The sequence below is a fragment of the Harpia harpyja genome, chromosome 12, assembly GCF_026419915.1.
Source record: "Harpia harpyja isolate bHarHar1 chromosome 12, bHarHar1 primary haplotype, whole genome shotgun sequence".
Taxonomy (NCBI): Eukaryota; Metazoa; Chordata; class Aves; order Accipitriformes; family Accipitridae; genus Harpia; species Harpia harpyja.
The window spans coordinates 17,892,064-17,918,233 of NC_068951.1; the positions used below are offsets into that span (position 1 = coordinate 17,892,064).

The 26,170-nt window shown below is 40.3% G+C and overlaps 1 protein-coding gene across 13 annotated transcripts in view; it reads left to right on the forward strand.

Moving 5' to 3' along the window:
- Window positions 1-2,831: 2,831 nt before the first annotated feature.
- The window catches only part of GIGYF2 (GRB10 interacting GYF protein 2), a 79,729-nt gene continuing 56,390 nt past the window's right edge, over window positions 2,832-26,170 (forward strand). For 12 of the 13 annotated variants that reach the window (XM_052803684.1, XM_052803687.1, XM_052803691.1 and 9 more), the window contains exons 1-5: window positions 2,832-2,950; window positions 15,485-15,564; window positions 18,169-18,298; window positions 20,569-20,664; window positions 25,139-25,247. In XM_052803684.1, the coding sequence (XP_052659644.1) occupies window positions 15,524-15,564; window positions 18,169-18,298; window positions 20,569-20,664; window positions 25,139-25,247 (376 nt within the window). In that variant the 5' untranslated portion in view covers window positions 2,832-2,950; window positions 15,485-15,523. Of the gene's footprint in view, window positions 2,951-4,001; window positions 4,029-15,484; window positions 15,565-18,168; window positions 18,299-20,568; window positions 20,665-25,138; window positions 25,248-26,170 lie in introns of all 13 variants that reach the window. The other variant, XM_052803686.1, reaches the window with a different exon arrangement.

Genomic DNA, 26,170 nt, shown 5'->3' on the forward strand with positions numbered 1-26,170 from the left:
TGAAAAACCTGTTGTGTTTATGGGTCTCTCCCAGAATGGACAAAGATTTGCCTCAAGTCACTCATCTCCTAGAATGGGAACTCCCTGGAGGGTTTTTGTTTAAAGTTTCCCAGAGCAGGAGATGTATAGTAGAGGAGTCACTAGCACTTCAGCCTGCACCGAGGATGGGTTCAGCCTGTCTGGATACTCGGATTGGATCGCAGTGTGTTTCTCAATGATGCTTCTGTTACAGCCATTGTTGCTAGCTGCAGGGGACAGTGTGCGATGGCAGGAAGTCTTGCCTACAAAGCTCAGTGTAAACACAGGAGAGAAAGGGAAACAGTATGATCAGGTTCTTCCCGGCTTGGGGCTCAGGTTTTATCTGTGAGGATTAAGGTGACCAAATCAAATTTTAATCTTATGGGAGCATCCAAATAAATCCCTTGCAAGATGGATTGGAGTAACCGGAGTGCTTTATTGTTGCCTTTCAAACTCAGCTTGCCACATGTAGGAAAGACGTGTTAAAATAATTGGTGTTTCAGAAGTAGCAGTGTATTTGTGGTAGTCTGTCTTTCAGCATAAGCCATCTGAGGTGACAGATGCATTGAAGTGACTGCCTTTAAAAACTACAGTTGGATGTTCACCTGCCTGCCTTGTCTGTTGTTTTTATTATTTTTAGGAATGTGACAAATGAGGACATGGAAAACAGAGGCTGCCAAGAAGACATTGACTCTTCTCAGACAAAATCCCTGATAATTTGACAAACAGGGGAGCCACTTTTCCAAATGACAAAAAGTGGGGGTGGTGAAGGGAAATGTGACAGATTCTGCCACATCTTCTGGGCTGCTTTATGACCATTATTTACCATTTCAAAGCTGTTCTCCATGTTTGTAGCTCCACTACTGTACCATACTGAGGGAGGCAGGCTCTCACTTCCAAGCCAGGATGGGTGAAAACAATGGGTCAATAGGGAAGGTTTTTAGTTTGTTAGGGATGCCACTTCCCTGCGCGTGGATTTTTAATAGTGAGGATGAATTTGCATGGTAATCCAGGGCTCTCAAATACATCGTGCCCTTGGTACCCAGACCAGCTGCTGGGGTGATTTCACACCTACATAGTATCAGCTGAAGTCCTGGAATTGAATCATGCAGGAATTTAACTGCACAGGTACAGTCTTGAGTTTTCATTACAGTCTCCCTGTTCTGCTCGAATGAGTGTTGTGGAGGATTTAAGATGCATCTGCTATTACAAAAAAAAAAAGTAGCCTGAGTTTCCTTGAGGTATTTAAAAAAAAATGCCCAAGTTCTGCAGATGAGGCATGTTTCAGACACACCTCTTCTTGAATTTTTTGTCTCAATAATATCATGTTTGTGCAAACTGGGATAAAAAAATTTCCACAAGTGCTAAACTTCTCCCATCTCAGATACAGCTTGTCTTGGAGCATGTGGAAGTATTTTTGAGTGCTCAAACTCACATTCGATAAGTAGAATAACAAGGCACAGCCACTTCTGCAGTCAAGTTGGAAGTTCTCACTGACAGCTTGCAACTCAGGGCTGCCTCTCTCCCTCCCCATACCGTTATTAGTATTGGCTTAAGCTGTGTGACAACAACCAGGGGGATCAAATGCAGCTTATCAGAGACCAGCCCTTTGCTAGAAAGCTTTGCTTTTACACACTAGCCTCCTACAGGAGAAATTTCATTCTAAGATTTTTGGGTGAAGTAGTCCTATGTTGCTCTCAGCTAAAAATAAGCCCCAAGAATTACAGGCTTTCAACCCATTAGGTCAGAAGAATCACTTGTGTTCACTGTTGCACTGTTTTTGGCCGGGGTTCAGTGCACAATGACAAGTATTTATCACCTAGAAGAGGAGGGAGAAAGCTTCATGGACTGTGGCTGAAATCATGATTGGAGTGAAATTGTTTCAGCTGAAAATGGTTATGCCTTCAATAGCACGTAACAGCCAAGAGCAGTTTTTTAGGCTGAAGGAAGCACATGGGGCTATTCTGCATCATGTACTAATATCGGGTTTAGGACTAAAAATAAACCACTATTTTTAGCTGAAAAACGTTTGCTGTCAGCTCCCTGATTTTTCCATCAGTAAATCTGGAGTCAAAATATGTACCACCTAATGCCCTTCCCCTGTAAGCAGCAGCAGCAGGGGCCTCCTCCCAGGCTGTCTCTCCCACAGCAGCACACCCACAGGCCTGATCCCCGTGGCACGCGTCCTGCCCTCCGTGCCTGCACACCGCCTGTGCTTAAAACCTCCTCGCTTCTCGCTTAAGGCACTTCCTTGTGGCCTTTCGGTGCCACCAGTAAAGCGGAATTACCTACGCGTAACCTACAAGGAGGGAAAGGGGAAGGCTGCGGGTGATAACGGGTGTCCCCCGGGGCCCGCAGGCAGCGGCCGAGCAGTAATTTACCTCAGCGGCCCAGGCCCCGAACGGCCACGTTCCGCCTGGCGCTGCGAGGCCTGCCCACGGCAAGAGGCTGACGCGGTAATTTAATTGCCGGGGGGGGCTCAGGCTGAGGGCGACCCGGTGCTCCGAGAGAGGAGGCGGGGCGGGAGGCGCAGCAAGCCCGGAACGGGGAAGCAACCGGTTCCCCCCCTCCCCGGTGCCGCAGCACCCCCACCTTCCCACAGGGCTGTGCGGGGGGGGAGGGGCTGCAGTCGGCGCGTGCTTCCGGCAGGGGGCGCCCGCGCTCCCGCGGGAAGGGGAGGGGGGGTAGGGGGACATGCGCGCGCAGCTGCTGGAGGACCATCTCCTCCCTGCCTGTGCGCGCGGCGCCGTCTCGTCACGCGGGCGGTGCCTGCGGGGCGGGGGGAGTACCGTCGCTCATCCGGGTCCCGCAGCGGAGGCAGGGGGCGGGGCCTGCTCTCACGTGACGTTGCGTGGCGGCGCAACCGCCATCTTGTGTTGTTGGGGCTGAGGAGTCGCTGTGGCCGTGAGGGACTCTCCGTCCGGGAGCGCAGGTAACGCCGTCCCGCCGGCTCCCTGGCCCCCGCCACCGTTTTGGCCGCCCCCGTCGCCACCCCCGCCGCCGCGCTCCCGCCGCCGCCGCGCTCCCCGCCTGCGGGAGCAGGCCTAGGCCGCGCGCCAAGCACCGGCCTTGCCGGCGGCTCCTGTCCGCCGCGGGTGCCGCAGCCCCGAGGCGCCCTGCGGCCTACCGGGAGGCGAGGCCGGCCCGGCCCGGCGGCGAGGGGCGCGCCCGGAGGGCCTCCCCTGCGTTCCTGGCGATGCGCTTTTGCAGGGTTTGTGGGGCCTGGCCCCGCTCGGGGGTGCGGGCCTTGCCCTCTCCATTCGGCTCCTGGGCAGCAGGTCCCGGCGGGGGGAGACGGTGCCTGTCAGGCAACGGCGGGGCGCCCGGGGCTCCTCAGGCCCTCCGGAGCTGGCAGCGGCGTCCCCGGCGCCCTCTCTCCTCACAGTAACCCTTGTGAACTCATTCGTCCCCTGCCAGCCTGGTGAGAGTGGGCCTGTGTTCCGGCAGCGCCGCGGGCAGGTGCGCCCTCGTTGAAGGCTGTGTGTGTGCCCCGCTGCGAGCACGCCCAGTCCTGTCAGGTTACACAGGCTTGAGGAAGGAGGGAGCTCGTCGAGCACTCGAGCCTTCCCCCCCAACCCCCAGGCAGCAGGGTGTTGGGAGCAGCAATGACCAGCAGAGTTTGACTGGAGAGGCCTTGGCACGCTGAAGAGAACATCGATCAGGATTGTGTACGTTTGGTATTGATCCAAGACAAGTAGTTTCAGTGTCAACAAAGCAGTCTCCACTCTTTCAACTCTGTGTAATTGCACTTTGAAGTGGGACAAGTTGTAGGCCGAAAGGAGATGTTGCCAAGTAGCACTTTGGAATAAAACCTGCATTTTCCCCAGTAACCTTCAGCTCAGTGTTCTTGGTTTTCTGCTGTAATTGTTTACCTCTTAATTCTTAAGTGTCTGTTTTCTTGGGTGGGAGGGGAAGGAACTTCTGAATTCTGATTATGTTCTTCTGTCTAACTTCTTGCTGCTCATTCTGTTTTCTTGCTTCAGGAGCTGACTTGGGCAAGTTCCTGGAAAGTACGTGTGACTTTTTTTTTTTTTCTTTTTCCCGTAACTCTGCTGGTTGCTTCTGTTCTTAAGAAACTTCTTAATAAACACATACTAATTTGCTGCTTTGTGAGTAGAACATTTCATAGATGCACAGTGTGATAATTGGGAACCCTTGTAAACAAAATGGGTTGCAGTTGTTATCAACAAAAGCTTTGTTCTGGTATTTTTGAGCTCTGTTATTGGGTGTTGGCTCCAGTAGATATTAAGAACTTCAGTCTTACGAGGTATTGGTATCCTGGCCGTTCACTTGAATAGACATCCTTTGAACAGTTAGCTGATGCTGAGGTAAAAATGTGTGCCCTCATCAGTCCTGGGGGTATCAACAGAAATGTTGGAGTGTCTATTGCTCCTTCTGCACCCCCTTCACTCTCCAAGCTCATATAGCTATACAGGTTAACTCCTGTCAATGGTCATATGTGTCTGTGTTAATTTCTCACTGAAAGTGTGATTAAAAAAACCAAAAAGATTCTGTCTAATGGTTAACTATATTAAAAAGAAGGTAGAGATTTATCCATGAAAGTCGAATGGCACTTCCAGCAAGACCCGCTTCTTGTGTTGAGGCTTTGATAGCCACTTTCCATATCTGACAATAGTGTATATAAAGACTAGGTTTTCTTAATGATTTTAATAGGTGTTCAGGCTCTCCCAGTCCCTGGATACATGAACATGCATGGGGGTACCTGGTCACTGCATTTCTTTTAGGACGTTTTCTGAATGGTTTCTTGAGCCTGTCTTTTAAAGCAAGAGCTTAGCACTTAAAATGCAAAGTAGTCACGTTGCAGTGATGACTTTTTTCACAGGGTGCTTACAAAAATAATTTGGTATCACAGTAAAAACTGGGATTCTTGCAGATCCTCTTTTCATGTTGACTTTAAGAGGACTGTAAAATATCCTCAGATACTCCTATTAGTGTTTTTTCTTGCCTTCCTAAAACATACAGTAAATGAAAAATCTGATCTTTATGCTGATGTGAAAGAAGTGCTTGTAAATAGAGAGTTGAGGGCTTTGCAACTTAATTTTTCCAAATATTTTACTCCTTTATTGAGGAAAAGATTTTTTTGTGTAAGGAGACTGTAAAGAAGGTTTGGGGTTTTTTTTTAAGGAATTTAGACTAAGCACCATTGCATCTCTTCTCCGATGCTTGCTATCTCCTAAGGCCAGTTGTCGAAGTGGAGTTCAATCATAAACTGGAGTTTTTTATACCCGAATGTAAGAAAAAAGTTGGTAGCTCTTTTAAGATCTATAGATACTTCATTTAAAAACAAACTAGATGTCAAAGTCATATGGAATATCTCGTGTGGGCAGCTGACTGGCTGAAGAGGTGGTTTGCTGAAAGATGTCTCTGCTGAAAGATCTTTCTATTTAAGCATACAAGGGAAACATTGGTTCACAGTAATTGATGAAGATGAGCTAGGCACCTGGACCATGGTCTTTTCCTTCCCCTCTGCCCCCTCCTTTAAAGTAGTTCAGGCTTCCAGCTCTTTAGATTTTTGTTTGTTTGTTTGAAATGCCAGGAATATGAAATTTGATTCTGCCTACTTTTGTCTGATCTTGTAAATTCAAGTAACTGTCAAATGTATGTTTCTTATTCTTTCATTAAGGTCTTAAAAATTCCTTCTTAGGGCTTTTCAAGGTATGATGTTAAATCTTCTCATAGTCCGATTTAGAAAAAATTCCTCTTCTGGCATTTTTTCCTCATCTTTCTGTTTGGTGTCTGTTGTGTTCCCCCCCCCCCCCCCCCCCCCCCCCCGCCCTGGCTTCTGCTCAAAGATGAGTGGAGATAAGCTATATTTAATTCATGATTATAGATAGACAGAGCTAAGGGGCAGAGCAATAAAATTTCCGCTCACAAATGTAAAAGCACAGGCCTGATCTGCTTTGTCCTTCCTCCATAGCTTGTTAGAGATACATAGGATGCTTTGGTAAGGCAAAGCCCATCTCTTTGTTACTGAAAAAGCATTCGTGTTGAAAGGGACTCTGTTTCTTTATGTGGTTTTCTCATCAATTTATTTTAATTCATTGAGTGACATTTGAAAACCTAGGTGTGTGAAATGCTGCAGGGGGGATGGTATTTGCTTTTATGGGAACAAAGTCAGTTTTCAGCCCGTCTTAGTCTCTCCTTTCCTCTCTTTCAGTCCTGAACATTTTTTGGGTGCACAAATGATCTGGCTTGAAAATTGTCAGAACTGAGAAAACTTAGCAAGTTTGCTTAAGGTGTATGTAAGTTATGGATGGAACTAAGAAGAATTAAGTGCTTTTTCAGTTACAAGGTCTATACAACATTGGCCCTCTTGTGGTTGTTGGTAGTATATATGTGCTTGTATGTATATAACCATGTAGTTCATCATAGTGATGTTTAATACCATTATTTTTTCATCTTTAGCTCAGGTGGTAGTGGGGGATTGTAGCAGACAGAGGTCTTTACATTGCTTTGTTAGTAGCTGAGGCGGACACATTTTGAAATCAACACACTGAGGCAACTTCTCTTTTTTTTTTGCAGAGGGAGGGCGCTCAGTCCATTCTCTCTAAAGGTGGTGAAACATTCCTTGAATATAGAAACTGTAGCGATGGCTTGATGTCTGTGCTGGAAACCAGGCTGCCATTAAAATTTTTATGTCCCCTTGCTTTTTGCCCCCCCCCCCCCCTTTTTTTTTATGGGAAGGATACACAGAATTGTTTTGATGCATCTGAGGTTTTTGGCAAGTGTGAAATCCAGGTGTGTTTTCAGGAGTAAGCCTCTCCTGTAGTCCTTAAAGATTGTAATATTTAGAAGCTGGATATGTATATGTAGACCTCAGGATTGTGGAGAAAAGCAGAAGGGATACCAGGAGCTCCGTAGAGGTAATAGAGTCTATAGGTCAATGAGAAATTTTGATGGACTTTTAGAACATTTGTCTTGAAATACTGCCTTGTTGACAATACCTTTTGGATGACTTACTATTTTTTGATTCCTTCAGCTAATTATTAAAGCTGTGCATCATGATTTTCTATCTTTTTGGCCATATGTTTTAAAAAACCTAAGCAAATAAGAAAGAATGATTACTTCAGTGGTGGCTCTTGTATATGTAATTTGTCATTATAAACAGATAAACGAGCTTACGTATAACATGTTAGGAAAATAAACCAGTTAGAAAAATATTTTTGTATGTTAAATAGTTGTTATAACAGTGAAAGTAAGCATGATGCATTACACTTTGTGAAGGTAATGTTTTGTTACTGGGTACTTGGTCCTTTTCATTCAGTAGAGAAATACTTCTTTCAGGTTGTGGTTACTATGAATTTTTTTTTACCTCCTGTCACTGACAACAAATTTAAGTAATTTGCATACTGTTGATAGTATTTTATGATAAAGATACTGGTTTGTGTGACTGGGAGATTCAGAGGCTATAGATGTCCATGTGTAGATCAGATTGGGTAAAAGCAGATTTGTGGTCTGTGTGTTGTGGCATGTCAGTTCAGATTGGAAAAAACAGAAGGAAAAGATGCGTTTTGTACACTGTGAAATTTACTCTGGGTGAAGTTTTATGATGATGAATGGTTAGCTGAATTTATGTAACTTCAGACTTAGAGTCAGAATGTCACGTGGCAAGGAGTTGGTATGACTGGCAAGTAATGGATGTATGAACTGCCTTTTTTTTTTTTTTTTTGGGCCATGTATGGTAGAATCTGAGGAGGATTTGGGTTGGAAGAGACCAGCCTTTGGTGGTTGTCTGCTCCAGCCACCTGCTCAAAGCAGGGCTGATGTCAGTGTTAGACTGAGTAATGTGTGTGATAGAAAGTCAGTGAGGCCGATCATGGAAGTAGCACATGGCAGGGTTTTTAAGTAAAAGCATCTAATAACTTGATTTAATAAATTGGAGGCCCAGTTCAACTACCATTAAAACCAGTGGAAGCTTTTACATTAGGCTTAGTTAATGCTGAATCATCTGTATATGTAACTTTATTTATGTTATAGTAAGCTTTAAGAGTACTAAGGCAGGATCAGGATAACATCACAAGTCAGTTTACAAAGATAGATCAAAACAAGTGAATATCTTTAGCGATATTAACATAAAGAGAAGAAAAGTGATAAGCTATTGAAGTGTTGTAATTCAGATGTAGTAACAAGTTACCTTCTGACTTCCTGGTTGATGAACATGTGCAATCTGATACACACACTAATTCTCTCTGTTGGGACTTTTTATTAGATGCTTTCTTACTGTCGAATATTTGTTTCGTGAAGTATAGGATGTCTCAGAACTGCATGAGTAGGAAACCTTAAGAAAGGGTGGAGGGAGAGAACTTCTACAAGCCAAAGCAGCTGCTTATGTAAATGACGTTTAAAAACAAAACCAAAAAAAACCCCACAAGACCCCAGATCTGTTGATTCAATTAATGTTTTCAGTGAATGTAGTCTGAAGCTTTGTTCTGCCACTTTAAATATATGTATGGGCTGTACAATGTGTGATGAGTGGGAGAGAGGTGCTGCAGTGTGGTTTTGGTTGCATTCCTGTAGTCTGGCAACTGGCTGTGTTGAGGAGCAGGTAGACAGGCTCAGCATCCTCATCTGTAATATCTTGTGGAATGGCACAGACTAAATATTTATCTACCAGCAAATTGTCGATGTACAAGGTAGACAGATGTGGAAGTGATTTTCAGCTGGAAAACAAGAGTGCTGGCAGGTTTTTGGGACAGGATTTGGAATGAGAAGTCGTTTGCGTTCTAGCCAGTGGCAGGGCCAAGGGTGTGGTCCCCTGACTGCTTGCAGCTTAATCCCTGGTGTCTGCCTTTGGCTGGAAGTCTTGTGAGAAAGGTGGAGGTCACACTGCTTTCTGGTGGAAAAACTGGGAAAAGCTTTCACATTCGTTTGTATTCGGGTGAAGCAAGAAGCGGGTAGCTCTCTAACCTACCTCTAACCACCAAGTTCACAGTAGTTGGTAGAAAAGGAGGAAAATATCTGGAATTGTGATATTTAATGTTCCTTTATTTTTCTTGGATTTTGTTAGGTGTGCAGGTCTCTTTAGTCTCTCTTGTTACCCTATCCTAGAAGAGCTTCAGTGCCTACTTCTTGCGTTTGTCACTCTTGACTGCGGTGCAACATGTTGCAAGCTGCAGCACTCGATGAAGCTTTAAATGAATCTGTGTGAAGTAAGCAGAGGGTGGTCAGTTTGGTCCTGCCATTGTAGAATGTCGTGGACAATTTTTGACCAGAAACTACTGAGAGATTGAAACACTTTTGCAATGATTTGAGACAGGAAGGTTATAAGACTTTAGGAGATCTAAAAATGTAACTGTAGTAATAGAGGTGTGGTTTCTGGAGAAGTGGATGGTTTAGACATTGTTCCCTTAGGAAAAACTTCCTCTTGGTGTGTGGGTAGATAGGCCTTGAAAAATTCACCACCTTTACCAGGATAAAGGCTTGGTAAGCCGGAAGGCACTACTGTGGCTCATCTGGCATCTTGTGTAATGTGACTAATGGATTTTTTTTTCTGATTAATTTTCTGTTTAAACTAGAACATACTTTTTAGAAGATCATTTAGTGTTGACCTGAAAACAACTTACTCTGTTGTTTATCTCTGAATTTCTTGCTTCGGTCCCTTCACTGAATAAATGTGCGTCTTCAGCCTTTTTTACCTGCATGATCATTTACAGACTGAGCAAGATACTTAAATTTTTCTCAAAGCTCAGTAAATACAGTTTTGGTGTGGGTTTTTTTTCCCTGCTGTAAGATGTATCTGTCATGTTCTGTCAATTTTTGAACACCTGATTTATCAGCTTTATTGCCTTATGGACAACAGAACAGGACACAGTATCCCTGCAGTGATAAAATCCGCTCTATATTTACTCTATATGTCCTTATTTCTGTATTCAGTCTTTTCTGTTAGCTGTTCTTGTCAATGTTGTATCATATGTTCCTCTTCAGCTGATTAACGTCATAAATCTCAGATTGGTTTCAGGACTGTGTTTTTCCAGAATAGTCTTGCATTTGTTGTATATCACCTATGTTTTCTGCTTGTGAGTCTTTTGATTGTATGCTTGGCCTTATTAAAGGCATCCTGCTATACTGGACTGAGTAATTGAATAATTCATAATGGTGTTGTTGATGATGTGTCATTGCCATTATTTACCATATCCATGTTTGTCATCCTCAGGTTTTAGAAGTTACGTGGGCCACTGTTACAGATTCTATAGAAGTAGAGGATAGCTTCTTACCTTTTACTATGTTTTGATAATGTTTTGCCTTCTGAGATGGGTTTTTGTAGATTTTTTTAGAAGAGAAGGTTAAAAGAGAAAATAGGTTGTGATGATTTGAGACTTTTCATGTGGTTCTGAATGATTTTGTCCTTTTTAGCATTCTACTTAATCAAAATGTCCTGCAGAAGTTAAAATTTATTTCACCTACTTGCTTGAGCAATGAAATTTCTACTCTTACAAAAGTATACTTTGATTGAATGTCTTCCATAAATCTGTGTTGGCTGGCCTTAATTATGTCAGTGTCCTTTAATCAGTGTTGTCTGCTTTAACCAATGATTAATATCAAAGACACTGGTTAGTATAGCCACCTGAGTCATCCTGCTTACCACTGTACTTAAAAGGTAGCTTGCATACTATCTGCATCATCTTTAATATTTCAAGAATTAGAGAAAATCATCATTAATTATTCAGTCAACCTGTTAATTTTTTTAAAAATGCAGTTGGTGGCACTGAAATTAACTAGCTCTAGTAGCTGCTTGTGGAATGTTTTCTTGTGGAAGGTGAAGTTTTATCATCTTGATGTAATGTTGCTGTTGCATGATGGAGCACTGCTGTTAAATTCCTGTTCCAAGTTTATTTAAGGAGAACCCAATTCCTTGCACTTAAATCTGCTCAAGTTAGATTTCTGTTGTGTTCTTTGGTTCTTAATTTTCAGCCACTTTCTAGGTTAAAAAGGCTGTTTCAAACCTACAGTAGCAACAGAACTACCTTGAAAGGAAAGGGTACTTTTTTTTAAACATCTCTGATCAAACAGTAGACCATTTCAAAATAAAATAGCTGTGTATAGGAAGGATCAGTGGTATATCTCTTTTCCAAGGTTTATGTTTCCAAAGTTAATAAAAAACCTAAGCAAGCAGCAGTGTCAAAGCTATAAATTGCAGTGACAGCCCAAATATTTAAATTTTTTTTGTCTGTAGGAAAGATTAGATGGGCAGACCTGAATGCAGTCATTGCCTAGACTCAGCTTGGGATACTAAGAATCAGTTTATCTCTCTCCAAAACAGCAAAACACCGTGGTGAGACAGATTGCCATGTGGTACAAGCTGACAAAATTCTATAATGGGAATGTAGGAGTTTAACATTGCCTGAAAATCTTAACTCAAGTGCCCATGAGTAAGGGACAGACCTTAAAATGGCAATTTAATGTAAATCCTGAGGTTGAGCAAAGTCTGGAAAACATGGCAGTTTAGATCTTTCAAAGTCTCTGAAAAACAGCTTTTTGCCTAGATATTTATTAGATAGCTATATGTTTTAAAAGACCAGAGCTTGTGGCCAAAATGTGCCACAGCAATTATAGACCTTTAGTTTTTTTTCAACTTACGCATTTTAACACACCAATCTAGCTGGTAGAATCAAGTTCTGACTTGTGTCTGAAGCAGATGTTTCTGAGAGCTTTAATAGATTTGTTGGGTACTAAATAGCAAGCTTCAAAAATAATGTAAAAATACACGAGCTTGGTAAAACAACCATTGTACCTAAAGCAAACCAATGAAATAAGGTGAATGTTGCTGATAGCAACTTCTGTACGTATAATATTACCTGTTAATTGTGAGTGAAAGCCACTTAAAGGCTTAATGTTATTGGATTGCATTTTGTGTCTTCTTGGAGGATGGACTTCTGACTTCCGAAGTACTAAGCTGCTGACAAAATAGAAAGGTTGTTTTTTCCCTTGCTAGTCTGCAGGTTAATGGTGAGGTTGATGTGTTTTCTTCTCTCTTCAGTCCCGCATGCTGATAGCAGGCTGATGGCTACAGTACCACACCAGGAAAATGGGGTCCCAGTTCCAGTTTGTGAAGCAGTTCTGTTTTTCCCTAAATATGCAGGAAAACTGCAACTGTTTGTAGGGTTGCACTGGCACCTTGATCAAGGATTGACCTGATTTGAAGAAAACCTTGGAGAAAAAGTTGCCCTTTGAAGGAGTGGTGGGAAGCCCTCAGGTGACATTCTTGCCCAAGCAGTGGTGCTAACTGGACCTTAGCAAAATATGGTCTCAGTTTCTTGCTTCAACTTGAGGCTGTCCCTGTGTGCTCTTTGCCCATATTAAATCTGTGGCTGTGCAGATTCCTCAATCAATAGCCATGAATGTGTAGAAAATTTTGATTTACAAAACTCTAGCAGTTCAGAAAGGGGCTTTTTCCTCCATCAAATTATATCAAGGAGGAAATGTGCTAAGTATATATATTTTTTGTGATTTGCCATCCTTGATTAATAAGGAGGCAGCATAAATAAAAAAAGACCAAAATTAACGTTTTAATTATTAATATTGAAGTTTAGAGCCTAAGAAACGTATCTAGATAATAAAGATTTGATAAATTCATGCCTTTTCCTTGGCCAAAATAGTTAAATTCATGACCTGATCGTTCACTCCCTTTTCTTAATACCTCACTCTTTGTCTTGTTCCACCCTGACTCTTTCCTCTCATGATGCAAGCACTGTGTGGTCCACCCCAACTTGCCTTTCCAGTTAGTACAGCGTCTCCTTTGCACACTGACCATGTGTGTTGTGCAGTCCCTGTCAGAGGTTCCTCTCCAGTTTGGCTTCTGTGCCCTCACCTTTTGGCTGCTGCTTTGTGAACCAGCCTAAGCAGCACATGGTTTTTGCTTTCCCAATCTTGTCTGCTCTGACATGGCTAAGGGTACTCCTCTTGCGTGCTTGCTTAGCTTTCTTGAGTCTCTTTGTTCCTCTGCTCCCCTCCTTCCAAATCATTACCTGTTTCCTGAGTGCCTCCTTTCCAAGGGTTTTCTCTCAGCTTTGCCTGTAATTTCTTTTTCATGTATGTTTTATTTCTGGGTTATGTTGCCTATTAGAGTAAATTCAGCTGTTACACCTACTCAAATCATCTGCAGATCTGTCTTTTATTCTGTTTTTTTTCCTGTTCAGCTACAATTTCATCCACTTAGAGGTGTCTCACTTTCAATTCAAAATTCATAGTCAGAACTTCTAGGGAGGAAGTAACTTATCTGAATGCAATACAGAAGAGGAAGCCAGCAAAGAGTTCCCAAAACAAAGTGTGGTGGCCAAAACGAGGGACGAGGAAAGCCATTTTGCAGCTCAGTGGGATGAAATTAGTAGGCCTTGAGTATGGTTGTAGGTACTAAAGTGCTTAGGAGTCTAGTAGAGAAAGCGGACACAGTACCCTCAATTTTTGGGAAGCAAACCCAGAGGCTGAAGAGGGTGGGGCCCAGTGGGTCCAAAACTAGTAAACTGCTCAATCCTAACTGGATTTTAGTGCTTTATCCTTGGATCTGATGCTGTTCAGCTGTGTTTTCATTGCAGTTTAGCATTCAGTGCCAGTCTTTTTGGTATTCCTAAGCTAGCTTTGATGTTAGGAGCTAAAGATCCCAGATTCCCTGGTGATCCACATGGGTTGATCTGAAAGCTCTCCTTGCTACACCTCCCCAGCAGAAGGATTACAGGCATTGCAGGAAGCAAATGGACAGCCATCCAATTAAGGTTACTAGGAATTGTGTTAGAGGCTTGTCTCTGCCCAAGTGTGCAAGATGGTTTGCTTCATTTGCCCCACGGTATTTTCACATGTGGCTGCTGTATGTCTTCTTTAGGTACCTAAACTTATATTTTGATTGGCAGAACGATGAATGGATATACTGTGAACATTCTAATGAGCTGTCGGCTGCTTCAAAAAGGCAACTCAAATCAGACCAAAATCATCTCTAACTAGGCCTGTGAGAATAGCTGGATATTTTTGTATTAGTTTCTGGTGCATGTAGTGAGATAATCCCATTTCGTTATATAGTGTTAAAGAAGTTAATATGGTGTGTAGTAGAAATATGTGAGCTGAGCATTGGTTGGCAGGTTTAGGCTGCAGGGAATTTTACAACTATTTGTGCTCTTATGCCTGTAAGATTTGGGTAAAATCTGCTCAAGCAATTTTAGCATGAGTTTTTTTGGCATTTTATGGCTTTCAGGCTGTTGATTTATTATTTTTTTTTTTTACTTTCATATCATTACTTCAGTAGCCATGTATATAAGAAAAAAATCTTTCCGTTGTTTGGTTTTGTTGTCTTTTTTGCAGTAACTAATGCCCTTTCCACTTCTATCTTGCCATGTTTTGTTTTTCTTTTCCATCACCTTTTCATGCAAAGTATAGTTTGTCAAAAGACAAACTTATGAAGCCTCTTATTTAGTCCTTGGGTCTATTAAGGAACGGAGTTCTGATATGGCAAAGCTCCCTCCCTACCGTCTGTCTTTATGGGTTCTTGAAGTCTAATCAACCAGTTTCTGTAGGTAATGCTAGAAATCCTTTTTTGTTTGGGCTTTGGCTACAGTGTGTTCGATTTTTGAAAAACCAAAACCCCTTCCTCTGCAGATTTGGATTTTGCTGTTGCTGGAAGGATAGAGGAGCTGTATTTTCTTACTGCAAAAGACACTTCTCCAGAACTGCCTGAGCTGAACTTGGCTCTGAGAAAGAAAACTTCATAGCCTTCCCTTAGTCTTGTTCTTTCTCTCTAACACTCTTGCTGTATAGGAACTTGACCTGACCTTCACTACTGTCTGCAGGACCTTGGCTAATAGGAATGAAAGTAGCTGGAGTCTTAATTTGTGCATTTTTTTGCTTAATAAAACCAAGAGTGAGAGAAGTACTGTCATCTGCCTGCAGATTTAGGAGAATGTCACAGCATTAGATGTACTGAACCCTTTAGAAGGCTGGTTTTTCAAGAATGAGCAGTGGAAATTTCTTGAATACTCTGCCACTCAACTGGCAAATCTTTCTTGCTGCACTTCTAGTGTTTTTTTGGTTTGTTTTTTTTTTTAATCCTCTTGTAATTGTCAGGAAGCTGCAATTCTGTTAATTAAGCATTACTGTTCTTACAGAAAAGGATTATGCATCAAATTCTCTGTGTTTGGTTGTCTTGCGGTAATCACTGATTTGAAAAGGGACTGTTTGTGCAAGTTGTTTCTTCAGACACCCTGATCCGGTGTCCTGTTTGAGCTGTTAAAAGAGAAATTTAGGGAAGAGATCTTGATGCAGTTACTCCTATGTTACTAAATTAATCTGCGTTGGAGAGCTGAAATGGGTTCCTTGGGAAAAAAAAAAAAGAAAAAAAATTTCCACATACTTAATTTGTTTTCACTTCTTTGCATGACCAGAGTGCTTTTGTATTGTGAAGAAATTTATGAAGGACTGTATTAATCCAGTTGTTTTCACAGTAAACATTGTTATTTTTCAGGTTCACGCTTTTTAAAAAAGAGGAATAGAACAGGAAAAAATGGCAGCAGAAACTCAGACACTTAACTTTGGGCCTGAATGGTAAGTTTTTTTCTGGAACCTTGTCTAAAATTTAAAAAAAATGTTATGAATTTCTGTCCTTTGGGACTGAATTGATTATAAGACTGAATGGGATGTAATGTCTTTGTTGTTCCATCCTGCTTCACCTCAGTCGGTGGCTTGTGGCTGAAAGCAAGATTATAAAATTAGTCTTCACTTTGTAAGTTGGCATTGTGTATGAAATGAGTTGGGTTTCATGTTATGGTAATGCATAACACTTGCATTGCTACCAAGTATCTGAGGGAGGAATAATGTTGATGATCTCAGAGGTATACACAAAGTGAGTGAAGACGACTTACTTGTTTGGTCTTTCCATGTGTTACATACTAATAAGGAAGTTCCTAGACCCTCCTTACTGGACTTAAAAAAAAATGCTTGCTTAGTTATAGATTTAATATTAAAAAAAAAATCTATATGGAATATGGTAAAAGTGTGCGTTTCATGTCATAGTCTCCTGCATGTGCACACTGAAAAGTGTCAGGAAAAATGAGCTATTGTGTTAAAGGGAATCCATGATATTGTGTAATTTTGTCAGCTGTTAGTTTTCCAGCTTGTCTGACATGCATTGTCCTGGCTTTTGCTAAAGAGTAATTACACAGGTGTGATTATTGTTCAGTATTTGTTCCAATTTCTTGTTAAAGTGTTGGTGACTGCAATTACAAACAAGAATTCTGGATGGTGTGGTTTCTGAAGAGTCATGTGATCCTTAAGTGTGTAAATGGGAGTGTGGAGTGGTTATAGGCAATACAATTGCTGCATAGCATGTGGTAAGACTATTACTGGAATAACGTATTCACTTTTGCTGACACATTTTTATACACAACGTAGGAAAGTTGGAGAGTATTCAATAAAGAAGACAGATGTGATTTGGGGCCTGGAAAACAATGCAAGAGCTCAGTCTATTTTGTTAGATTGAAAGAAGGTTAAAGAATGACTTTATCACTATCTATAAATATGCCCACCAGGCAGATATTTTATGCAGGAGTGCTCTTCAGTGTAAGAGCCAGGCACGATTAGGTTTATTGATGGATGGAAGCCAAAGTTATATTAAAAAACAGAAGGGGGAAGGCAACTCTAAAAAAGCACATATTTTAACAGTAACTTGATTGCTGTCATAGTGAGGGGACTTCAGTCTCCATTTAGTTTAAAAACGGTATTAGATTATGTATGAAAGTATATATTATACTCCAGTGAGTTACTACATTTTTACAGGAATAATGGCATAAAATTCTAAGTTTTATAATTATTCTTTTGGGTTGCAGTATAGTCATGTCCGTCATGTATGCTGTTGTATCACTTAATAGTGAAACTCTCGGTCACGTTTGATCTGGATTGGAGTTGAACATTGTGTTGAGCCGTCTAATCCTTTGAATAATACCTCCCCAGGCATTTTTTGTTTGGAAGTGGTATGTAAAGAAACTGCCACTGGGTGGCACCAAACGAAAGAATAAGATAAATATTTGACTTGCAAATTACTCTTCCTTTCTGTTTAAAGAACAATAAAACAAATCAAAGCATGCTTCAATAATTAGGTGAAAGGTAGCTTCTGAATCAATGTTTTAGTTTAGAGCACCTCCCTTTCCAAAGATTTTGTGATTGTTGAAGAGTTTTCATTGTTTTACTTGTCTAAGATGCACATCAAGGAGAATGTAGGAAAATGGTCTGGGTTTTGTTTCTTGACACACATCCTTTTGTAAAACATTCCTCAAACTTAAAAATACTGGATATTTTTGTAGCTGAGGAAATGATTGTATAGAATGAGAGTAATCCACCTGCGGAGTGGGAATAATATACAACTGTTAAGAGGTAACCTGCAAGAAGTTGAGTAGCTTAGATGTGGGGGATGGGACGAAACTTAATAGCATATTTATCTGTTACCCTAAGTTAGATTACTGCTTGAAATGTCTCTGAAGTAAAGCGTAGCTATTTTGTATATCTTTTTTTATTAAGAGACTAACCTAAATGATGTATGCACTGTCTGAAAAATGCCATTAATTTTAAGTTCTGGAAAAGGAATTTGGGGTAGAGTAGGATTCCAGAGACACAAGAAGAAACCTCATTGCAAAATTTACTGTCCTGTACTGTTTGTTAAACTTTGTGAAACATCTGAATAAACTTTTTCCTTAGTTTAATGTTTGCCACACTGTCCCTAGTGTGGTAAGAATTGTTCTTGTCGAAAAGCAGCTGTTGTCATTAATATCTGTGGAAGACTTAAAACTGAATTTTGTGCAGCCAGTGTAAATAGCTTTGTCAAGGTTTTAGGGGTGTAGCTAGCTGGCTATATAGTCAAGACAAAAGCGTTCTCCTGGGGATGAGTTGAATTCCTTAATGTGCTTGTGGCAATATCTTTTTTTTCTTTCTTTCTTTCTTTCTCCTGGCTGTGGGAAAAATGAGGGAAGGTCTTTCACTCTTGTTGAACCACCAAGTTTCAGGGTTTTGAAGTTAGACTGTTAATGTCTTTCCTTTACTTTCAGTACTGGATTTATTTCATTTGTGTCAAATATGTAAATGTGCAGAGGGATGATAGCATAGGTGAAGGCACTTTCTCCTCAATTCAGTTTTCATTGTTTTTCTGCTTTATTTTAGGCTGCGAGCTTTGTCTAGTGGCGGGAGCGTGACATCCCCTCCTTTGTCTCCGGCTTTGCCAAAGTACAAACTAGCAGACTATCGGTATGGGAGAGAAGAAATGCTGGCACTTTTTCTAAAGGATAATAAGGTGAGCAGGAAAAGGAAGACGGCCTGATGTGTGTATTCCTAATGACAGTCTTGTGATTAGGAATAGTTATTTTTATTTTGTGACTGTGGACAAAGAAATTGTGTATCCCTTGGCAAAGAACTGAAGAGGTCCAATTGTGGAGGTTTTGTGTGTGTGCTTGTTTGATCCCACTCTTACTGCATTCATTATGTTTGATTCTTTTTGCCACTGTAGGGGCAACTTCCTCTGCCCCCCAAGAACAAAAAACCCTGATTGCCATATTCAGTTCCACTGCCACAGATGACTGAGAGTTAAAGTGTCCTTGCAGCTGTGCAGATTTGCTTGCCTCAGTAGGATTTTATTTAATGCTGTGTAAAATAGTTATTTGATTCAGCTTGAAAGTTGGACAATAAATCATATTAGCAGATGGTCTAAAAAAGGCAAGAGCTCCCCATTTAACCTGAGTTAAGGCAGTTCACTTTAGCAGGTAACCAGCCCAATGAGAGCAGTCCTCTAGTAGCTCACTTCTTTGGGACTCAGGACACAAATACACTCCAGCACCTGTAATGCCAAAGAGCAGTGTAGAAAGTCAAGAACTCGCCTCCGATTTAATTTCAAACAAAGGTTGTCAGCGATACAAGAGTCACATTTCAGAAAGCGCTTCAGGCAAATGATTCATTCTGCATCTGTAAACATTAGTTTTTTCTGTAGATGGTGACAGAGGTAGGTTTATTGTTGCAGCAGGCACATAGTGACTTGGAAGTCTGAATCCGTCTTACTGACTTACCCTCAAGTCAGGGAGGGGCTGCAAGAAATTGTGTCAGGTTGTGCCTTTAGCTTTGCATATAGATGTGCACACATACCTTCATGTTCTTACTCTACGACGACTGTGCTGATGCTTTCATACAGTGCTGGGAGCCCTGCAATGCTTATACACGGATTCAAGGGCGTTGAATGTCAAAGATTTTTCTAAAGCTGTTAAGTGTGTTACAGCTTAAAGCCATGCTTTAACATGCAGAATTACCCTGCTCTACTTTGAGAAGCTGCAATTTAAACCTTGATGTTATGCTTGAATAAGTCAGCCTGTCAGAGGTCATTGTTTTTTGCAATTTGTGTATGTTATATCAGATGATGCTAAGACCTCTCTCTACAGTCATGACTGATTCAGAACAACCTATTAAAACCGTGTGTTACAGGAATCTCTCAGATGGTTCTGAATGGTCCAAAAGAATATTTTCTCCCTGTGTGTTTGCCAGAAGGGCATTATTATTAGAGTATGTCTTGCTTTTGATAAACGTGTTTCCATGGTGTTGAATAATTCCAGCTTTTGATACTGAGAGGACTCTTGACACTGTTTCTAGTCAACTACTAGATGTGATGTTTTTAAGCTGTATCTTGTATCCTAGTCTTTTTTCACTGTGTCATCTTCAGTCTTTGTCTGAAGATTGGGCAAAGTTGCATCTGATAAAGGTACTGATTGAAAGCAGGAAGACTTCTGCTAATGTATACCCAAATGAAAAAACAAAACCCTACATTGCTTTGCTTCAATTAAAGTTGGGAAAAGTCTTCATCTCTAGTATTGTGAACTAGATATTCTTGAAAACATTTCTTTGTTGGCATGATTAGAGCTCACTTGGCTGTAATTGCAGCTTCTTGTCCACATGCTCAAGGTCACATCTGCTGATGGAGCTTCCATCTGATGATGGACTGATTAAAAATCAGTGTTAACTTTTTTTTTTATATATAAATCATCAGCGTTCTCTGTTCAATAAATCCATACCTATAGTTTCACTTTTTGTGTTTTACTCTCCTGTTGGTTGTAAATTGGAAATGCTGACTTTAAATCAAATACCACCTCTGTGCTATATATGGTAGTTTTGTTAATATATAAATAAAAATTTGGCTATAAAAGTGCATTGTAGTTAAAGCAATACTTTTTTTAATTTACCAGATGAAATTTCTCTTGGTTCAGATTTGAGCTGCAGTGATGTGGAAGTTTGAATTCTGACATGTATGATCTTGATACTTTACATATTACAGTTGTGGGTGGTGGATGCTTTGGATGTTTTGTCTATAAGAATTTTTTTGGGGGGGGGGTGGTGTGGTGTGGTGTGTAAATTTGCAGTGGAGTTCCACCCACCCCCAGTAGATGTTATTGGAAGTACTGATGTACCAGGTAGATGGAGACAGAGTTGGCAGAATAAAAATTTTGTTGTAAATCAAAGTATGTGGCATCATCCCTGAAATGGAAATACTTGGGTATATTTGTATGCTGTTTTCCTTTCATACAGATACCTTCAGACCTTCTGGATAAGGAGTTTCTGCCTATTTTACAAGAGGAGCCCCTGCCACCACTGGCACTTGTACCTTTTACAGAAGAAGAACAGGTTTGTATCCTTCTTTTAAAAAACCCAAATCTTCAGATTTTCATTAGTGTAAAGGTAAAATAAAGAGTTCACTTCCATTAAAAAAAACCAAAAAATTTGAGGTTAGTAGATTTCAGGGAAAGAAATTACAAAAGCATACTGTGTTAGCATAAAATCTAAATTTCATTTATGCTCAATTATTGTCTTAAACTTGAACAAATATTTTTTCATACAATTTTCTGTGGGTGGCAGACAGTCAACTTGTTAAATCCAGGATCATCCTCTGTGGAGTATTACCTTATTTTTAAGTACACAGCATTTTCAGGTCAGTGAAACTTTTTTTACAGTTTTTGGATCACCTTCTCTGTTGTAATAGAAGTGTCCAAGTTGTGTAAGTTCAGTTTTGTGGTCTTTGGAGAAGTGTTCAAGTTTTTTGACTGCTAACATTTCCTAAGAAAGTGCAGTACTCTTAGCTACTTTGTATGTAAGCAGTTGCTCTACTATTTCCTTGTTTGGTCACTATAGGTGTATAATTAATTGGTGAACAAGATAAGAGTGAGAACAGGTAGTTCACGAAGATTCCGTTTCAAGGGTGGCTGATCTGAGTAGTTTGAAAGTCCTTGCTTTAAATTTGATTCCTAGCAGAGAAAACTGTCTGCCCCCCTCTGGATAAATGCCTCTGACTTTTGACTCTGAATTGATTCCCTCTTTATGGCTGTCAGAATTTATGATTGTGCAGTTGCTCTCTGGTTTCTCATGTTTCTTAGCACTTTTCTTACTTCAGAATACTGTGGTTTAATTTTGTTTGTTTGTTTTTCTTCTAATAGAAAGCTGAGTATTTTTACTGACTTGAGTGTAATTTGATTTTTGCAGGGGTGGGGAGTGTTAGTATTAGTTTCTGAAGATTTCAGAGTATCCTCCTTCCTTTGCCCCATGCTATTGTGTTCTTGAATTTTTCATCATCTTTTTACGCCTGGGTTTTCTGGCATATCCTCTTCAGCTTTTCTGGAATTCCTTCCTCTTCAGAGTTGATTCATATTTCTTGTGTCTTCTTAGGATGCTGTTATTTGACATAAGATGCTAATAGTTTAGCTTTTAGTCAGCAGTCATATTTAAGTTCATGTGAATACCCTGTAGGCACTTCATGTCACAGTCTTAAAAGGCAACTGAGATTGAGAATATGCTTTTATGGGAAATCTTAGCCCAGCTAAGATTCCCTGCAGTGGGAACAGGAGGTATTCAGCAGCAAGCCCAGGAAATGGTCAGTCAGATGTACAGTAGCACACCAAAATATTGAACCTTGGTGTTAAATACCTTTGGACATGTTTTTTTGCTGATGCATAATAGAGTCCTTCAGAGAGTAAACTACAAGCCTTTTACAGTTAAGGGACGTTGACTTCTGGTGAGTGTCAAGATACTCTCCAAGAGAAGTAATACGAGGTTAAGGCTATGGTATTGAAAATGTGCTGAGTAGCCTCTTGGTACAGATGAGATGGTAAGTGCTGCTGACCTTCGGGGAGAGGTGGTCCTCTGCTGCAGTGCCCAGTGTTTCATCAGTCTTGAAAACTTCTGAGAAGTTGGTGTGCACTGTGTCACTGTTTTTTTTTCCTGCTCCTTTTCACCTGTAATCATATAGGAGTCTTCATGGTCAGCTTAAGTTTTCTACAATCTCCACAAAAATCTTAATCTGAAAGAGGTCCATATTCCCTTTTTAAGAAAGTCTTTCCTTTATTGTTTTCTGAGGACCCAGAAGATGTGAACAATCTGTTTTTTCTTGTCTGAAGATCTTTTTTTCCCCCTTCACAACTGATTCGAGATGCCAAGGGAATGTCATTATTTAAACTACCAGAAATTCCTGGTGTTTATTCCCCATGACATAATAAACATTGTTCATCATCAAGAATCATGTTCAGAAGTGATCTTGAGGTGAATATTAATGGCTTTGCTGCTAGTCGTGGTGCAGGAAAGCTCTTTCACCTAAGGTTGATAAAAGAGTTTAAAACGTGTTTGTGCCCCCTCCATAAATACTGAAGGTAGTATTATCCTCTCAGAACCTCAGGGACAGAGATTAGGGAGTCCTGTAGAGGACAAGCTGATCAGAATACATGTACTTTGGGGTAGCATTCAGTTGAAGCTGAACCCATCAGGTTTACTCTAGGCTTGGATTCAGAGCAATTCTTGCTTGCAACCTGAGAGTACGCACCTGATAGCATTGTAGTTGTATGTGTAGTATGTCCAGGAAGAACTTGTCTCAAGCTGATTTAAAGATGTGTTATCTAGAGATGGATAATAGGTAATGTCAGCTATATGAATTTAAGCTTAAATTTGTTTAGTCCTGTGGAATTTAACTAGTCAGATGCTTAGGGCTATAGTTTTCCCTATTACAGGACATGGATATACTTCATATGGAATTGCTGGTCCTCTTTATCCTTATGTAGAATGTCACTTTCCTGGTGATAAGGATGCTGAGCTAACCTAGAGCTCAACTCATTCACCCTGTAGTAAGTTTTGTTATAGGAAATCAGAGATTTGTCCAAGATCTGTTTCCAGGGAACTATCTTTTGAAGAAAAGAAGGTTTCTGCACATAGTTTTAACAGAGGTTTCTATCACCAACCACAGGCAATATGCAGGATATGTTCCTTTGCCTTTCCCCTCTTGCTCCCCTTACTCCTATTTGCATTAGGAGAGAATTCAGTTGTCTTAATCTTATCTGCTTGTGGAGTAAGGGAGTCTCAAGCTCTTGCTGAATATAATGGAGGGGTTTTTTTCTCTCCTCAATGGTTATGTTTCTGATGTCTGTTTCTTGGGACATCTTCCATTTGCTACTAAAGAATTGAGCCCTTGTTTTGGGGCAGCTTTGCTCTTTGGTGTGCATTGTCAGGGATGGACACTGAAGTAATACACTAATCAATAGTAGGGTGTTTTTTGCTTTTTTGACTTTGCTTTTTTTGTTACTGACTGTGATCTACCATGTGGATTATTACCACTATGCACATTACAAGGATTGCGTCTTCACCACAGCAAGCTCTACAGAGGGGAGGGAGAATTTGTTCAGAGCTGAGGCAGACAAGTCAAAAAAAAAATTGGAAAAGGAAGTGAGATTACTATTTTGTTCTTACTGGAAAAATAAGGTATCAAAAATTAAGGAATCTCCTATGCAAGACAGTGAATCTGATCAATAGCTTAGAGTCGTTTCTATAGTAAAATATTTCACCACTTCACAAAAAAAGAGAAATATCAACAGCAGGAAGGGTGGTGATTTGCTTAGAGGCAAATGAAAGTGGTTCATTTTTGACTTGCTGTTGAAATGGTGGTTTTAAACTTTAAGAATTTTAAGAGCTAGCTAGGAAAACAATCAAATTTACTGGAGGCTGACCTTGCTTTTGCCATGCATGACTGGATTCTCCCCCCCCCCCAAGTCTACTTAGTTACCAGTTCTCTCTTGAAGGAAGATCTATTTTGTAGGAAGAATGTATCAAGCAGGCTTGTTTCTGAAATGGGTTAAAACTCCTTTAGATGTCTATTGGCTTTGTTAGCCATCTAGATTTTTAATAGTATATAATTGTTTGTGTCATTGTTCTCTGAAGACCTTCAAAGTCATAGTAATTCAGATGAGTTCATGTAAGCAATTTGCCTCCTTTAAGTTCCTATCAAGAAGCCCGATGTAACAGCTGTTTGGAGTCCTTTGCATTCTAATTATTTGAAACTTGCATTCAGAAAGTGTGTGTGAATTCAGGTTTGCCTTCTGAACATGCTGCTGAATTCTTTGGCCCAGTTTTCCAACTACTTGTGTTCAGAGAATGGGGCCAGAGTTGGTTATAATTATCCATTCTTTATCGAAATAGCTTTTTCTTTAGCAATTATTTCATGTTAAAATAAACTTGAATTTTACTGGTGTTTATTGTCTTATTAAAATGAGTATCAGTTAAATTTCAGAAGTCTTAAATACACTTGGTGTTCCCCAAAGCATGTTACTCCTATGATAGGTACATTTAGAGAAAAAAAGACTAATTTCTGCAAAGGAGATTGAATAAAATTGTGCTTAACAAGTTCTATTGCTCTTTACGTGTTCCTGCTTTGCTTAAGATGTAAATTTAGAATTGGTATTAATCAATGGCATCAGGTATAGGTGGGTGCCAATCTCTTTTTGCAACTGAATGGCTGTGTTTAAAGCTGCTGATGTTCTAATCAATTCTGTGCTGGAATCATCTGATAAAGGAGTAGGTGCTCACTTGCTACCTTTAGAGCATGGAAATTTCAGGTAAGTAACTTGGAAGTACTAATATTGACCAAGATACTTTTATAGAGTGATTCAGCTACTCATGTCTCCAAGGAATCGTTTTCCTTGTTAGTGTTAGTCAGTTGTAGAGAATTTGTAATGAACATAAGGAAAACAAGGCTGGTATTAAGCTAAAATTAGGATAATGGTAAGTGTTTCTGGCTTTGTTTTTTTTTTAATGGAATTTCACCCTGGCTCTTTCTTCTTCTTGGCAGAGAAATTTCTCGATGTCTGTAAACAGTGCTGCTGTCCTGCGGTTGACAGGACGTGGAGGAGGAACGGTGGTAGGGGCTCCTCGAGGTCGAAGTTCCTCTAGAGGTCGAGGTGAGCTATTAGTGGGATGTGCTGCAATGTATGCACGTGATCCAGGTTAAAGCTTCTGAAAGATGTTAGATGCAGCTTGGTTATAGCCAGATTTTCTGATGCCCAGTTTCTTTTGCCTTAAAGCTTTGGAATCTTTCCAATAAGGTGGTGTTAGAGAATGAATATTGTGTTTAGTGATTGTTCTGCACATCTGGTACCTGTGTTCCATGCCTTTGTCAGATTGGTGGGTGTGGAAAGCAAAAGGGAAAGGTAGTTTTTAGGTGGAATAGGAAATTGTTTGGTTCAGTATTGTTAGAAATAACTTTATTAAAGGTACAAAACCAATTTATAGGGAAAGGGGAGAAGAATCCACAAACGTATTTGAAACAGTAAGATTTTAATAGATGGTGTTGTGTGTTCTGAAAAGTCATTTTTATTTATTAACATCCTGAGAATAAACAGGAGAAGGTTAATGGAAAGACATAATTCAATTTGGGAGAAATTTGAGTCTTGCCATTTTTAGTGCATCACTATAGTTCGATGTCTCATCCTGGATCAGTTTGAATATTTGAAAATGAATTGAGAAAATGTCCTCAAGCCATATCACTAGATTGAAAAGAAATTGTTAAATCCAAAGTTTATCTTAGCAGTTTCCTTTCAATGTGCATACTGCTGTGAACACTATTTTGGGGGTTTTGTGTGTATATATATATATATATATAAATATGATGGGTTACATTTAGAATACCAAGATGTTAATAGCTTGGAAATATCATCAGGAATAATTAATCATGTAGCCTCTGTCTTTGCAGGTGCTTAGGTGAGGTTTCTCTTTGGGTCCTTTCTAATTTAATTCTAAATGTCCTTAACTGGTGATATTTTCAATAACATCTTCAGAAATAACTTCCATACATAATTAAATGCTTGACCAGAATTTTGCTCTG